The sequence below is a fragment of the Mustela nigripes genome, chromosome 1 (assembly GCF_022355385.1).
Source record: "Mustela nigripes isolate SB6536 chromosome 1, MUSNIG.SB6536, whole genome shotgun sequence".
Classification (NCBI taxonomy): domain Eukaryota; kingdom Metazoa; phylum Chordata; class Mammalia; order Carnivora; family Mustelidae; genus Mustela; species Mustela nigripes.
The window spans coordinates 209,262,210-209,275,192 of NC_081557.1; the positions used below are offsets into that span (position 1 = coordinate 209,262,210).

Below are 12,983 nucleotides of genomic sequence, written 5' to 3' on the forward strand. Positions count from 1 at the left end.
ATATGTTATGAATGTATATATGTTATGTAATATGTATTATATATATATGCTACTGTAGAAAATTATAACAGCTGAGGAAAAAAGAAGGAGGTAAAAATTACTATAAAGTCCCCCTACCAAAACACCCACTAAAAATATTTGATTGTAGCCTGATCACTCACAAACACACGTGCACACATGATATAACCTCTGTAGGTCTGAGCACACTGTGTTCTTGCCTTCTCTGTCATAGAATAGCAGACTAGAACATATCCATGTCACTAAATATGCTTCAGTGTCATCTTTTTAATGGCTATATAGTATTCCCTCCTGCTGGAGCCCCACCATATGTTCAATTAATCCCATGGTAAAAAATCGCAAGCAACTTAAAAATATCTAGAAATGTTATAAATATCGTGGCAAACAGTCTGCTGTGTGAATCCCAAGCATCCTTAATAACATCTGTTCTGTTATATTTTAATAGATACCTGTCCTGGTTCATAAAGGTGCATAGACTGGGGTGGTGTGATTTGCCGTTAATATATTTAGCAGAATATAGATTCCAGTGGGTATGGGCAGGCCTGGGCAGCTTTACCTCAATCAGTTTTCTTGGGATTTTGATTTGTTTTTGTCCACCTCCACCCCCCCGCCCCAGCTTCTGTCTCTTGAATGTTGTTAGTTAAATGGAATACCCACCTGTCAGTTCCTTTCTGTCTTCAGGAACATGGAGAGGGAGCGAAGGGGGAGGGGTATGGGTCATGTGGTTTATAACTCACCAGCCCCTGTGTCAGATTGGCAATTTCCTTTGCAGGGACCATCCCCTTTGGAAGGGTCTAGAGTACTCCCAGGACTCTAAGTGGGTGGTGGGAAGGGGTAGCGAGCTGATGGAGGGAGGTGTATTTGGGATCAAAGACTCTGGTACAGTTTGGAAGCATCTACCTTGAGAGAAAGCAACCTTTGTTAGCAAAGGACTGGGAAGCTTACTAAAAGCATTTTCTGTAAGAGATTAGAGCTGGGTGCTTGTTTCTTATCTATATTCATACTTGCAGTTCAGACTTTGCTTTTCTCCCCTCCTCGTGGCTCTTTGGGACATGCTCCAGCATGCACTGTATGAACCTTGGAGCTCATTGGCAGGTTGCATCACTTCCTATGATTTTATACCTTCTTTGCACATTTCTTTTCTATTTCTCACTTTATTCTGTCTCTTTGCAGCCATCATTTGTGGCCACCAGCTTTCTAGGGACATTCTATTGGACTTTCCCTGAAACAATAGTGCTCCAAGATGAAGAGTATGTACTTTAACTCAAACTTTAATGGGATTCAGAACTAGGCTCTGAAAAGAGATGCAAGAGAAGCATAAAATAAATCCATCATCTGTGCAACACATATTTTCAGGGGGAAGCCATTATATAGAATTCAGTTGTACGAGTGCTAAGGAATGGCCACAACCCTGACGTTTAGGCAGACTTTCACACATTTTCCAGATGAAGGAACTTGAGCCCAAAGGGACCTAGGCTTCACAGCTTAAAAGTGGGGAACCAGGGTTCCCCATCAGCTTGCCAGCTTCCAAAGCTCATGGAAGTCACAGGCCAGGCTGCACTCCAGGAGCAACCAGAGGGAGAGACCGTCAGTGGCTAATGCCAGCTGGAACAGGCCAATAGTTTCACTGAAAGAAAAGCAGAAAGGAATGGAAGGAAGAGTAACGGAGCCATGCTGGCATTCCCACTGCTTAGGTGACAGAGGGCCCCTGACTCACCTGTGGCATTGTGTATTCGAGGCCATGACCTAGGGAAGGAAAGAGAACCAAGATCAGTGTGAGCGGCATGCGGGCCACACACCTTCCTCTGAGGAGTGGCAGCCACGACAGACATTTCCCAGATCAACCTACGGAATGATTTCTTCATTTTCTTACTGTTCTAGATCCGAAACAACATCTTGTTATAGAGAATCCAGAAAAGAGAAAAATGCACAGAGAAGAAAACAACAGTGCCCCAGGTAATATTTTGGCAAGTCTGCTATACCTACGCACACATGTTAAGAAGGGTATGTGTGTGTAAACATACAGGTGTATAAAAGTAGCACAGGAATGTATGGGCTGCTGATGTTAAAAATGCATTATCTATCTTTAGCTGTTATTCCAAGACATGATATTTATTTGGATATTTATTTGGTGATTTTATTTTTATTGGGTGATATTGGCGATTTTTGGAGGGGACGTTTAGGTTCTTCCTAGTTTTTATTAGGGTGAATGATCTTGCAGGGAATATCCATGTTTGCATTTCTCATCTAATCCCTGAAATATTTCCATGGAGAGACTCCACCAAGTGCAGTGAAGAGGCCAGGCAATGGGGGCCATCCACGCCCCTGTCTGTAGATCACACAGTTGCTCTCCACGTGGGTTGGATCAATGGAGGCTAATCCACAGAGCTGGAAGAGACCGTCTCGCTGGGTCTCATCACCCTTAAATCCATCCTTTGAAACGATCCTGCCTACTTGGCACCTGATTCCTTATTTTACCTGTTTTACTTCCTAGATGCCTAGTGAGACTGAATTATTGTTATTATCTTCCAAGTGGTTTTAGTGGATTTTTTCCCCTGTGAGTTACCTGTACGTGCGCTTGTCCATTTTCTAGTAGGGTCTTTGCTTGGCTGCCACATTCACATTGGACAAGGTGCCTTTGAAACACCTTTTGGTTAGATTTCGGGCAAGGATCTGAAAAACTCTGGGGCGACGGAAGGCTCTGGAGGGTGCTGCTTCTGAGCCAACTTGTTTGTGCCTTTAATAATCCTGGGCCCCACGCAGCACCTGTCCTTGGAGGCTCTCAAAGTACGTCACAGGGGCAATTAACTGAGCATCGCAACACACACCAGGTGTAAATATTTATGAGGCCTGGCTGGTGGCTGGGACATCAGGCACTGAATAGTTAAGCCGGGAGACAAGAGTAACCAGGAGACCACAGCCCTCCGCCCTTGAGTCTGGCTTCCTGCTTGCCCTTTGTCCTCTGCCGTTTTAATACTTGGAGTGGCCCTGTGGGGTGACTAACGCTGTCCTGAGTTTACGGATGAGGAAATGGGAGGTTCAGAGAGCTCCCCAGCTTGCCCAGTCCCACAGAGAGCGAGAGGCCTGACACCAGCCTGTTGGATCCCCCTGTCCTCGCCGCCTCCCTGACCCCCGCCCCCAGATGGTGGCGAGCCCAAAGGCAGTGTGCCGCTGTGGTCTCGGAGCCCTTGTGGTTAGCTCTCGGCATCTTTTCAAGCTGCCTGACAGTCTGCAGAAATTAACAGTATGCCAGCCAGGAAGGGGCAGATCACTTATCTGGGGACTTGGAGCTTTCTCTTGACACTTTGAACTTACAGGCTCTTCCTTGACATATTTGTCTTAGATCAAGGCCTCTGAAGGTTCCCCAGACCTGTCACTCATGACACAGGGAATGTAAGTGATATGCTTTTGCGACTGTGCACAGCGAGCCTGATGGGAGTGTGGCAAGCCAGGCCCTTGCCTGGAGGCATCACACCCAGCACAGGCAGTGTCCTGAGCCTGGGGGTGAGGAAGAGGATGCCAGTCTCCTTGGGGAGCCTAGCAAGAGCTTGGACTTTTAAGTTAGGATTCTGTCCTTCTGACCTTGGCTTCACCTGGTTTTTGGAATCAAAGACTGATCATGCTGAAAAGCACGTCAGAGGCAATGTTGTCCAATTTGTTGTTTCAAGTTTCAGACCCTCAAAGGTAGACCTGGGGGTCTTCTGACACCTACGAAGAGTGGAGCTTGTCCCGCACTGAGCGAGGCTCAGCTCCCACTGGCTGGCTTTCCCCACTTTGCAGGTGCAGCTCAAGTTCGGAAGAGGTTAAGTGAAGTGGCCCAACAAGCAATCAGCGGAGCCAAGAGGTGTCCCGCTACCCTTATTATTTCCAAGCCTACCCTTATCTATTTCCAGTGAGTAGACTGACTAGCACTCCGTTCCTGGGAGCTTCCTCCGTTCTCCCTCTTGGCAGGGTCCCCAAGGGATGAGGCTCATTCATATGTCATATCCTCTGGGATTCTGCACCCCAGGGCCCTCTGTGCGTCAGTGCAAGCCAAATGAATTAGCAGAGGAAGCATCAGCAGAGCCGGGAGCAGCGTTGTTATTCCAGCTGAGCCTGGAAAGGGGAGAGGGAGAGGAGGAAGCCTGGAACCGGCCTGGGAGGGCCTGGGGAGGAGGGGACCCCAGAGGGGACCTGCACTCCACTGTTATGTCTGGTTGGAGTGCAGACAGGCAGCTGACAGGCTACCTGAAAAGGCTCCTGTGTTAACGCTCTGCAGTCGGACAGCCCAGGGTGATGAGCAAAAGAGGCTGCTGGCAAACTTCATGGAGATCCGATGTGTTCTTTATGCTCAAGAAAGCCCCACATGTTCGTTAGCAAGCTGCCTCTTGCCAGGGAATTACAAGGATGCTCCTTGGCTCCTTTGCATCAACGGCATCCATAACATGGCCACATGTGGACAGGCCACGGCTGGACAGGGGGATGGCTCGGCAGCCACCCCTCTGCTTTTCCCACTCCGTGCTCCTTCCACCTCTGAGCCTCTGGGCAGCAGGCCTTCCTCTGCATCTCTGGCTTGTGCAGGCAGGTGTCCACATTGTGGTGGGGGGAGTTTACGGAATATGAAATGAACAAGACTGGCCTCCGGCGGTTTGTGGTTTTCAATATTTAAGCCTTATTACAAATAAAGAATTTCAATTTCTGAATTATTTTTAATTTTTAATACTTCTTAATAATTTAATAGGCTTAATAATTTTTAACCTGCAAAGGGCACTAAATTAAACCCATCCCTCCTTTCCCCTTGTCTCCTGGGAGAACAGGAGCTGATTGGATAGGCGGGTTGCACTTGCGTCTTACTTATCCATGGGAACAAAGTTTGGATGGTGTGTTTTTCCTGTCCCATAGAGACGACATTGGGTCCTGTCTCCAGGGTCAAGTTCCTGGTGTGGGGATAATTCCTCATCGCCCCTTCGAGTGTGACGTGTGTGGTCCCCTCTGGGTCTCCCCAGGCATCCATTGCTGGAGCAGAATGCACAACAAGCCCCCTGGGAGACAGTCAGTGTTATTTCACCTGCCAGCCCACTCCCTGTCCCAAGCCTCCAAGATTAACTGGTTCAGCTCCACCTCTTGCCTTAAGCACCATCTTGGACATTAAGAGAGTTCTTTAGACTGAAATTCACTTTTAATATAGTCTAAAGAGCAATGAAGGTGACTCGACTCTGAAGTTCTAAATTCATTGCCTTCCTCCCTCTGTTTGGATGCCTGCTCCGTGCTGGTAAAGGGCGAGCCTTATGTAAATCATTTCAGCAAATCTCCTGGCAACTCCTGATGGACAGGAATCTTGATCTCAGTGTGAGGGCTAACTACCAGAACTGGTCCTGTCATTTTGGGGCTGGGTTGACCGAGGCCCAGGTTACCCCTCTCCTGAGGGTACAGCCAGTCTGTGGGTGGGGTACACCTTCCTTCCTCCCCAGCACTGGAGGGAGTACAGGTTGGCATGAGGGTGCTGTGGGAGCTGAGTGTGGAAAGGCATGGTGTGCTCATGCCCAGAGTGAGGAACCAGCAGGGGAGCATTAGAAGACCCGCATGGTCCTGGAGGCAGGTGGAATTGGGTGAGACGCTGGGTAAAGCCTGCTCAGAGCTGCATCACAGAAAGGCCATGTGGTTGTGCAGCTGTCTCAGTGAGAGTGAGTACCAGCCTCGACAGCGGGTTTTCCCAATTTCCCGTGTGGCTGTCAGAGCTCTTCTCTGCTCATGTGGTACTTCTCCAGTGGAACTCACACCCCTATAAACAGAACAGAGTACAGCTCGATTTCTCAAACTCCCTTCCTCAGGGCCCCAGTCCCTAAAAGGGAGACAAGGCACTGAATACAGAACATGCCTGGAACATATCATGTACTCACAAATGTGTGGCCAAGTAAGCATGAGTGAGCGCACTGACGAGGGAATGAATGCAGGGTACAGGTGCACAGGCAAGCAGAGACTAGAGGGTGTCGCAAGAGTAGGGCAGCCGTATCTGGGTCTTTATGTGGACCCACCTGCCCTGGCAAGGGCTGGCAGAGAGTCCACGACACGGGACGAACCTGCTCCACGCGTGTGCATGTGTCCCACATAAACTCCTCTGGAACAGGCTTTCGTTTTCGTTACGGATCCCAGACTGGAGAACCACTCCCAACACCCACATTACTTTGCAGTAGATGAAACTCACACCAAGGTCGACTCAAGTCAATGCTCATATTTAATTAGTGAAAGAATGGGCTCATTCTTGGTTAAAGGAATCCTTGATTAGTTTCAAGAATCCTCCTCTTTTCTATCTTATTTTTTACAAAACAAAACACATACTCAGGCTGGGCCGTCCCTGAAAGGATCCCAGGGAAAAGTCTGGAAGTGTGAATGCTCACACCTCCCAGGAACTTTCAGGCTCGGGGCGGGGGGGGGGGGGCCCCCCCCCCCCCCCCCCCGTCGCGCGGGGGGGGGGGGGGGGGGGGGGGGGGCCCTCCCCCCTCACCCCCTCAGGATCCCTCTGAGGCCTGTGAGCCTCCCCCTGCTGTTTTCTTTCCTAACACACTTGGAGAGTCCAAAGGGAGTGTGGAGTTATGAATTTCCAATTTAAATCTCATTGTTAAAACTTGTGTTTTTTCTTTCCTCGACAAGGACAAAACGCATGATCCCTCTTGTGTGGGGTCTCCATGTCTCTGACAAATACTGAAGGGTGAAAACAACCCTATGTGGCATTTGGATAGGTTCCACTGCAGAGAACCAGGGCTGTGGCTGCCTGGTGTGCCCTGTGTGCCCAGTTTAGCTCTGGCGCTCCTCCAGCTGGTGGACGGCTCCTAAGTCCATGGCCTCGACCCTTTCTCCTGCCCTCCCTGACTTGTGCTGTCTTTTCTCTGTGTCCCTCAATCCTTTCCTTCGGGTAAAAGTTCCTTCTACCACCTGTTCAAGTATCTAGTATGTGCCAGGCCCCGGGCATCGTGCCATCCAACGGCCTCCTGCTGGGTCCTTCCAGCCCTTCTTCCTCCCGTCCCTTCAGCAACGCTTCCTGAGCATCTACCTTGAGGAGTTCCCAAGGACGGGGCACCACACAGTAGTCCACACTCCCTCTGTGAAAGCACTTTGGGCCCTCTGTAAGGCTCTCAGCTGGCCACGTTTTAGAAAAATACTCCTCTTTCTGCCCAGCCAGGAGGGCCAGAGGGAGTGGAATTCTTAGGGACCTGTCAGTGTCATGGATGCTCAGGGTCACTGCAGGGGTGTGGGGTGAAAGCAGAGACATCAAGAGCAACAAGCAGGAGGGAGCCCTGACACGGGGTCTGTCTCCTGGAGGAGGGCTGCCTGCGGCCAGTGTCCTGCAGGGGGCCTCCTAGCATAGGAACAGGGCTGCTGCATCTGAAGGGTAAGGACTGGCTGGGGTGGGGGGGTGCTGAGGAATTACAGCCACCTGTACCTTACCTTCCCCTCCCCCAACCTCTGGGGAATTAACTATTGCGGCACATATTCCTGGCAAAGGGAAACAAATGGATAGTCAATGAGGAGAGGGGATTGGGAGCATTGGAGTGTGGGACGCATGGGCCAGTGTTGACTAGAGTGCTGTCATCGGGAATGGGAAGGGTCTCCACTTGCAGAGTGTGAAGGCATGGCTGGGAACCTAGTGGGCAAGCCCTTAGTCTCCCTGACCGTTAGTGCCCCCAGTGTCCCCTGGAGGTCCCCCGGGGCCTGCGTCTGTTTCTTTCACTGCACGTGGCACAGTGTCCTGTGATCTGTAATACCAGCCTTTACTTTCCCCCCACCAGAGACTGAGCATCTAGATGGCAAGGGCTGTGTCTTCAACTCTGAATTTCCACTTCCCTAGTGCACTGAACTCTCCCACCTTCCTCCTACCCTCCCGGCCCCCTTCTTGCAACTTCTTCTCTTCTTCCCATTTCCTGGAGGTAGTGGGTAGGGAAGAGTAAGTGCTGGGCCCAGAGACCTCCTGCTCCTGCTCCGAAGCTGCACTCCAGGTAACGATGATAAAGTCGAGGTTCTCAAACTTGAATGGGCACCAGGTTCACCAGAAGGGCTTGTTGAAACACAGAGGCCTGGGCTTCCACGCCTGAGCTTCTGATTCCGGAGGTCAGGGCCTGAGGATCTGCATTTCTACAGAGTTCCCAGGTGGTGATGATGGATGCTGGTCCAGGGCCACACTCCAAGACCTGTGGCTGTGAGGCTGTGTCATGGATGTGGCTGTTCTTCTCAGGGGTGCCATGCACATGCTCCTTCTTCATGGCAGTCTTGACACGAGCCAAATGGATACTCCCAGGAACAGAAAACGAAATCCATAGGACTATGCCGACATAACGGAAAGTTGGGGTCACCTGGAGCCCAGAAATGGCACTCAACTTGAGGTGAGACTGAATCCAAATCCAGCTGTCGCCAGTGACCGGCTCTGTGACTGACTGCCAATGGAACCTCTCTCAGACTCTCTTTCTCATCTATAAGATGGGATTTGCAATAACTACTTCAGATCAGTACTGCGAGGATTAAATGCCAAAATTCCTTTTGTGGTGGCTGGTGCTCGTTAGGCACTTAACTACGGATTTGAGTTTGGACTCGATAGTGAAACATCAATCGGAATCTTTCCATTTTCTGTGCACTTTAGGGCGCAGTACAGAGCAGGAGTGGATACTGGGGATTCAGCTCAATGAATTCTATGGGGAGTTCTAGGATACGTTCCTATCAGCAGTTTGGACGCGTCGTGGGCACTGGATGTGGATGGGCTCCTGTGTTTTTCTTGGATCATCTCTTGGACCCCATCAGATGGGGGGGGCCCTGGCACAGCATCAGCGTGGACATCTTCTGTGGTCCGGAGGCGCATGCGTGTTTGAGTGTATGTGTGGGGGGTGGTGTGTGGGTTGTGTGGGAGGAGGCTGGGGGACAGCCCTCTGCCCCTGTCGCAGGAACGGACCCCTCACCTAACTAAGGGCTGGCAGTACTGAGGGCAGCCGCATGGAGTGCCAACGCTGTTTTAGATACCAGTAATGACTAGAAAAGCAACAGGCTCATCAGCCTTGGGGAGTTTACTGATCCTGGACATGCCTTCTGTCCTATAAAAAGGAGATTAATAACACTTGGACTGTGGGAATCCAGAGAGACAGCACCTATTAAACTCTTAAAACGGCGCCCAGCACCTGGGCACACGATGGTCACATGACCACTTAGCGACCATTAGCCACTGTTATTTATTGAGAACCTACTATGTTCACACTGCACACTGCACACTGCAGGGGTCCCCTATTTATTTCCCACACACAGGCACTGCCTTACATACAGGGATCAGTGGGGGACAAGACGGCCTACCCATTCACTTTCAAATAGCCTTTCTAAAGTATATGAGGCACTGAGATAGGAAATGGGCTTGTCAGACTGAGGTCGCTCTGCTGGCACCGAGACCCGGCGCTCCAGGGGTCTGCCCTGCCTGCCCACAGCACCCTTCTTCTCTCCTCCCTGCCAAATGCTGATAATTGTCATTTGTACAGAGAATGAATTAATCGGTTTAATAGTTCTTGAAGTATGACGGTAGACCCAAATATGTAGTTTTCAGACATTTTGATTTAATTTATATATCTCAAATACGAATTTATACTCATATAATACTTTCATTATAAAATACGCAGCGGTACAGAGATTTGTATGCATATGGGATTTTTTTTTTTTTAAATTTAGGTTTATAAATGGTTTGGAACAGGTTGCAGAAGCATCGTCTGTTGCTCTTTTTAATATATCTTGAGCATGCTATGACACATCCTGAAATAATTTGCTGCGGAAAAAAGCACTGCTCTTTCTTTCTCTCTCTCTCTCTCTCTTTTTCAAATGTAGCTGTAAATATTACTTTGATGTATGTGATTGCTGCAACCATCTTCATTTGAAGGAAGGCTTCTAACCCTTCCAGCTCCCATCTCTTGCTATTGTCAAGAAATAAGAAAAACTGACTTAAAATGCATTATTCAAATGTATTTAATGTAAACATTGAACAAGTCTGAGAACAGCCACAAATTTTCCTTTGCTTAATGTGGTTTTGACAATATTTCAAATATCCTGTTTTAGAGGCATTCATTTACTCATCTTAGGGAAAATAGTTCTTCAAGGAAATCTTAGGGTGCTAAGAACGCCTGGGTGCCTGGCACATAGTAGGAACTGAATGGGTGTTTGGCAGTTGACTCGGTTGAAGCGTGTTGGGATGCAAGGTGTGGTATAACATACGGAGACCCTTGTGGGCTTCTGGGCAGGGAGGCTGCTCAGGCAGGGCTTAGTGAGGGAGCTCTGCTGGGGCACAGGGACACCACCCTCTCTGGGCATCAGGGTGTTGCCCAGGGTCTGGCTGCTGGGCAATGGCCGACCTGGATTGGCTTCAGGATTGGAATCTTGTACTTTCATGAAATTAGCCCCTATTCTGACCTTTTAGACTTGGTTCTGAGTCCCTGGGAGGTAGGACTTTGTCTTTCATCTCTGCATATTCTCTAGCCTGTGCAAGTCCTAATGCCATGACTGCTTAGTAAGTGTTTGCTCAGCTGGAGGACAAAGAGAAAAAACCGCACAGGTACATGGCTTCCTCTATTCTCCTCATGTGTGAGAGCTGGTCGTGGGCTCATGGCCTGATGCATCTATGATCCGTCATTTAAATCACTCACCAGCTGGGAATGGAAGTTTCCATCTTAGTGGTTGTCTTCTGGGCTGTTTGGACCACTGGTGGGTGGTGGAAGCAGCCCTCATGGGAAATTCTGCGGGTGCTGTAGGGATTCTCAACCTCTCCCTGCATCACCCATGTGCTGGTATTTTAACCCACATGAGTTTCTTTTCCTTCTGAACCTTGGTCTCCATGTGACCTCTAAGACCACTGGCAGCAATAAAATTCTATCACATTAACGTGGTGTGCGTGTGTGCGTGTGCACACGTGCGTGTGTGAGTGTATGGTGGTCAGCTGATTTGCCACAGATGCTACGTTTTCACTCTTCTATTAATAAACAAGGAAATATTCTGACCTATTTTTTGGCAGACAGAGGTTCTGGAATTTCAAATCACTGGATCCTTCTTTTGTTGTCCTTCTGTTGCCCCTGGGATGAAGGAAAATAAATTACAGTCAGGAAATAGCAAGGAGCTAGGGGAAAAAAAAATTAATTAAGTGCATTCATTCATAGAAACAGCCACCCAGTCAGATTTAAGTAATGAACGTCTCACACATAATTCCAAATCTCTCTTTGCATTTCCATTGGGATTAAAAAAATCCATGTTTAAAGTAATTTAATTACTTTAAATATACATCTTTTAAATGTAAGAGCTTTATTTTACAAGGAGCGGTAGCGTGGGGTGAAGAAGCACTTCAGTCAGGGTGAGGATGTGGGCTGCTGTCCCACATCAGCAGGCTCACGCTGGCACCCTCCCTGAGCTGCGTGAGTCCCTGTGACATCGCTCTGTAAAATGAGGAGGATCACACCTTCACCATGTGATTGATAGGAGGCTGTCAAAGAGAGACAGGGCCTGTGAGCCAAAGAATGTTCAAATGCTTCCTCTATTAGTCGAATTTGACCCCACGCTAGCAGACATCATCCAATGTAGGAAGGAAGATTACTTAGCAATATCAATTCAGATTCAAATGACATTTATCGGAATTCTATATAACTTAGATACTTCGCTATGGCATTTACTGTGAAAAGATTAAATTATTTTAAATTGAGTTAATCTGTTCACACTCACTATTGTAAACCATTACTATTATGCATCCTCGTTCGTTCAATTAGCCGCGTTTGAGATACTTCCATTTCTTTTGCAGGTCTTTTGTGAACGTTAACAGACATTTATTGATAATGGATTCTTCCACGAATGCTCCACGACAGCTGCCTCATTAGCTCGGCTGGCCTTCTTGTCCTCCTGGTTTCCTCCGCATGAGGCAAACCCGCTTCTTCCGGGTCCCTGGACTTTCTCTACCTTAACCCCCAGGCCTCTTTCAGGTATTGTTTATTGTCTCTCTTCTCACTCCTACTTCTGAGCTCAGCACAGGTGCCCAGTCCTCAGAGGAACCTTCCCTGCCCTCTGAGACGGGCTCCTTCATAGCGTGTGTCCGAGTTGTAATTTTCCTTTGGTCTTAACCAGCAGCTTGTGATCAGGACTGCTAAGCTAGCTCAGCGACCATGCCTGTGAGGGCAGAGATGTGCAGACGGTGCTTCTGTTGGGTAGGGGTCGGCTCCTGGCCCACAGTGGGCCCTCAGTGGGCAGCCTGTGCATGCAGGAGCCAAGGACTCCGGGAAATGCCTATCGGCGATTGGACTGTGCATCTTGGATTTTGTGTGCAGCCTATAGGTTGTGAAGTGATAAATAAAAAATTTAGTGAGGGGCACCATGGTGGTTCAGTCATTTAAGCAGTCTCAGGTCATGATCTTAGAGTCCTGGGATGGAGCCCTGCATAGGGCTCCATGCTTGGTGTGGAGCCTGCTTAAGATTCTCTGTCTCTCCACCTTCTTCTCCCTCCCTCTTCGTTCCCCCTTCCCCCTGTTGTCTCCCTGAAATAGATAAATAAGTGTTTTAAAAAAATTAGTGTGGGGCTCCTGAGTGGCTCAGTCAGTTAAGCATTCACCTCTTAGTTTCAGCTCAGGTCATGATCTCAGGGTCCTGGGATCCAGCCCCATGTTGGGTTTCGTGCTCAGCAGGGAGTCTATTTTAAGATTTCTTTTTTTCTCTCTCCCTCTGCCCCTTCCCCTCCTCATGCTCTCTCTATCAAATAAATATATAAATTCTTAAAAATAAAAAAATAAAATAAATTAAAAAAATTTAGTGGGTTGCTTGATATAGTTCATCATTGTGTAAATTGACAGAAAGATGAAGTGTTATTTTGTTATTTTTCATCTTATTTTATTTTATTTTTTTAAATTAAATTAAAATTTTCTTCAGTGTTCCAAAATTCACTGTTTATGTACCACACCCAGTGCTCCATCCAGTATGTGCCCTCCTGAATACCCACC

General features: G+C 48.4%; 1 protein-coding gene and 1 long non-coding RNA gene across 4 annotated transcripts in view; one reads left to right on the top strand and one right to left on the bottom strand.

The window, feature by feature from the left end:
• LOC132004504 (uncharacterized) overlaps positions 1 to 12,983 on the top strand; it is a 167,941-nt gene that overhangs the window by 89,771 nt on the left and 65,187 nt on the right. For all 3 annotated transcript variants that reach the window (XR_009400529.1, XR_009400526.1, XR_009400527.1), the window contains exons 3-4: positions 1,900 to 1,974; positions 11,798 to 11,975. This is a non-coding gene — a long non-coding RNA (uncharacterized LOC132004504). The remainder of the gene's footprint in view (positions 1 to 1,899; positions 1,975 to 11,797; positions 11,976 to 12,983) is intronic.
• Positions 1 to 12,983, bottom strand: part of CLNK (cytokine dependent hematopoietic cell linker) — a 168,876-nt gene that overhangs the window by 70,132 nt on the left and 85,761 nt on the right. The window contains exons 3-4 of the mRNA XM_059380988.1: positions 11,010 to 11,081; positions 1,725 to 1,764 (exon numbers count right to left, since the gene is read on the bottom strand). Of these exons, the coding sequence (XP_059236971.1) occupies positions 1,725 to 1,764; positions 11,010 to 11,081 (112 nt within the window). The remainder of the gene's footprint in view (positions 1 to 1,724; positions 1,765 to 11,009; positions 11,082 to 12,983) is intronic.